Source organism: Plectropomus leopardus, unplaced genomic scaffold, assembly GCF_008729295.1.
Source record: "Plectropomus leopardus isolate mb unplaced genomic scaffold, YSFRI_Pleo_2.0 unplaced_scaffold3913, whole genome shotgun sequence".
NCBI classification, from domain to species: Eukaryota; Metazoa; Chordata; class Actinopteri; order Perciformes; family Serranidae; genus Plectropomus; species Plectropomus leopardus.
In genome coordinates, this window is record NW_024642828.1 from 2728 (window position 1) to 5328 (window position 2601).

The window sequence follows — 2601 nt, forward strand, 5'->3', positions numbered from 1 at the left end:
TCCGCTACAGCAAAACATATTTTATACACCTAAAAAATTAAAATCAGTTTAAGTGAATGCTATATTTGAACATTTGCTCTGCTTTACCTACACACTAACCAACTTATTCTTTACCTACACACTAACCAACTTATACTTTACCTACACACTAACCAACTTATACTTTACCTACACACTAACCAACTTATACTTTACCTACGCACAAACCAATCGACATGGCGGCAAACCAGAAACTCTGTGTTCAGCTAATTTAAATTATCTATTTGAAAAATAAAGGCCCTCTAGGTCAGTGGTACCGAACTGTCCAGTCCAGTCACAGGGTCCAGATTTCTCCTTAGGCATTAGTTCAAGGTCCGCACATTAGATACATTACCACATATTCAATTTTATTTCGCAAAGTGTGAACAACACCTTGGCTTACAGTGCTAAGAAATAAATAAAGCTCTGTGGCGTAAAATCACTATACTTAAAAATAAAGTGTTTATTTTCACATGTTTACGAGTAACTTGTGACACATATAGAATGGACCTGCGACCCACTTTTGGTCCATGACCTACCAGTTGGGAACGACGGCTCCACCTTGCCCTTCCAGCTGATTAAATACACGCTGCTCTAAATGCTGGGAAACTTTCTGCGCATTGGTGCCTTTTTAATGTCCCTGCCCTCTGACTGCCTGAGTCCACTACTGCATATGCACTAATGCAGATCCACCAGTGATCATTTACGACAGCGGAGATGAGCATTCTCGTTTTCAGCAGGAGGGTGAATGATAAAAAATGTTTACATAATAAGCTGCAAAGAATACAACTTTTGTTTATTTTTTTTTTAGATCAGAAAGACTAATTGTCAGTGCTGAGCTTAATTAAACAAATCACAATAATATTGTATCTTAAAATAGTAATTACATGTGTAGTCATGCTTGCAGCGTCAGAATTTAGCTTTAAGCGTTGCTGTGCCTTATTACAACTTCATAGAGCAGCTAGCACGCCTGCAGACTCATAGTCTTGTTTGGAGTATATTCTGCTTGAGAGTAATCAGTAATGGTGAAAACACGTTTATATATAACTCTAGAATCAACACTGATTTAAAATTTTTGATTAAGATACTAACAAATACAAATGTCATTGAGTTGTTATCATTGTCATCTTTGTTTAGGACATTTTCATATCTAATGTATATTTCAATGTATATTTTTGTGCACAAAAAGTCATGTCACTTAGTCAAAAACAAGTTATATGAGGGGTTTGATGCTGGACTGTTTCTTGGCCAAGCCATTGCTAAGATAAGCTAATTCCCTGCTGCTGTAGCCTTACAACTAACAAATGTGAGAGTGATATCAATCTTGTCTTGGCAAAAAAGCAAATAAGTATAGTTCCTAAAACCACACAGCTGTGAGGTTTGTGTAACAACACCCACAGTAGATTACCGGTGTGTACCCGTTACATCCATAATTTAAAACAATGACCAGAACAGACAAATAGTACCCAGACAAGAATTAAAAATAATTTATATGGAGTTTATTAAACATCATTTGATTCAGATCCTCAGTACAAAGTATCTGAACAAATACATTAATTTATATTTTTGGCACTTATTTTTTTAAAATAGCAAAGTGGTAACAGACAGTATTTTTGACTGAGAAGCCACAATTTAGGGCCAAACGTCGCCTCGTGTGAAATGTCCTGCAATATTGAACTAAAAACCTCCAGCTGATTACCCTCTGAGGACCACCATTATTCAGTCATAAAAATGTAAACAATCATGGTTGATGTGTTGTTGTAGCGTAGCCTGACACAGTTGTTGATGTAACAAATCACACATTCGGAAATCACTTTGCAGATGACAGTCAGTCTGTTATTTTGTGGTATTTATTCCCTGCAGAATAAAAGCGGTCTGCGCACCTTGAGCTGCTGATGTCACATCGGTGATAAATGTGGTGGCTGGGCCACGTGGCTCTGGAACAGAGTGATCCTATCCAGCAGTGTTAGCGGGATGTCTCGGATGACTGTGGGCAGGTCTTCGTGTTGTAATGGATAGATGACCACGCTCAGGGCCGGACGCTCCTCTAAAAATCTAACAGAGAAAAAAATACAAGAACAAATTCTGATTTTTTTTTGCCATTTAATGTACAGTTCATTCTCACACACACGAGCACCGACCTGTCCAGCAGAGTTTTCTGCAGTGTGCGACAAGCCACCAAGGTGCCGCCCATAAACATGTGGCACATGATGACTTGGCAGCATCGCTCCATGAAGGTTTCTGAGGCCGCTGGGTCTAAGGTGCCGTTGCGGGAGATAAGGCAGAGACGTTGCAGACGAGAGCAGCAGGACAGAGCCTCAAAGAAGGACACGTTGGCATTCAGGTAGGGCTGCTCTAACCTAAAACACACACACATACTAAATTCAATAAATAAAAACAACAAGCTCAGCAAACATGAACTCAGCTCTCGACTCACTGGTATACTGACATATTTTGTAGTGAATATAAAGACAAAAAACTACACAACAAGGTTAAACTGAATAAACAGTTTGCCTGTTTAGGGGCTTGTTATTATGAAAAACTGAATGTGCTGATTCAAAATGTTCATAACACATTCATTTA

General features: G+C 38.7%; 1 protein-coding gene across 1 annotated transcript; it reads right to left on the minus strand.

The window, feature by feature from the left end:
- Positions 1 to 1243: 1243 nt before the first annotated feature.
- Positions 1244 to 2378, minus strand: LOC121938980 (F-box/LRR-repeat protein 18-like; the record flags this gene model as incomplete). Its single annotated transcript, XM_042482134.1, has 2 exons — positions 1244 to 2073; positions 2160 to 2378. Coding segments are annotated over 2 exons (376 nt in total), but the record flags the coding sequence as incomplete, so codon positions are not given.
- Between the last annotated feature and the right edge of the window lie 223 nt (positions 2379 to 2601).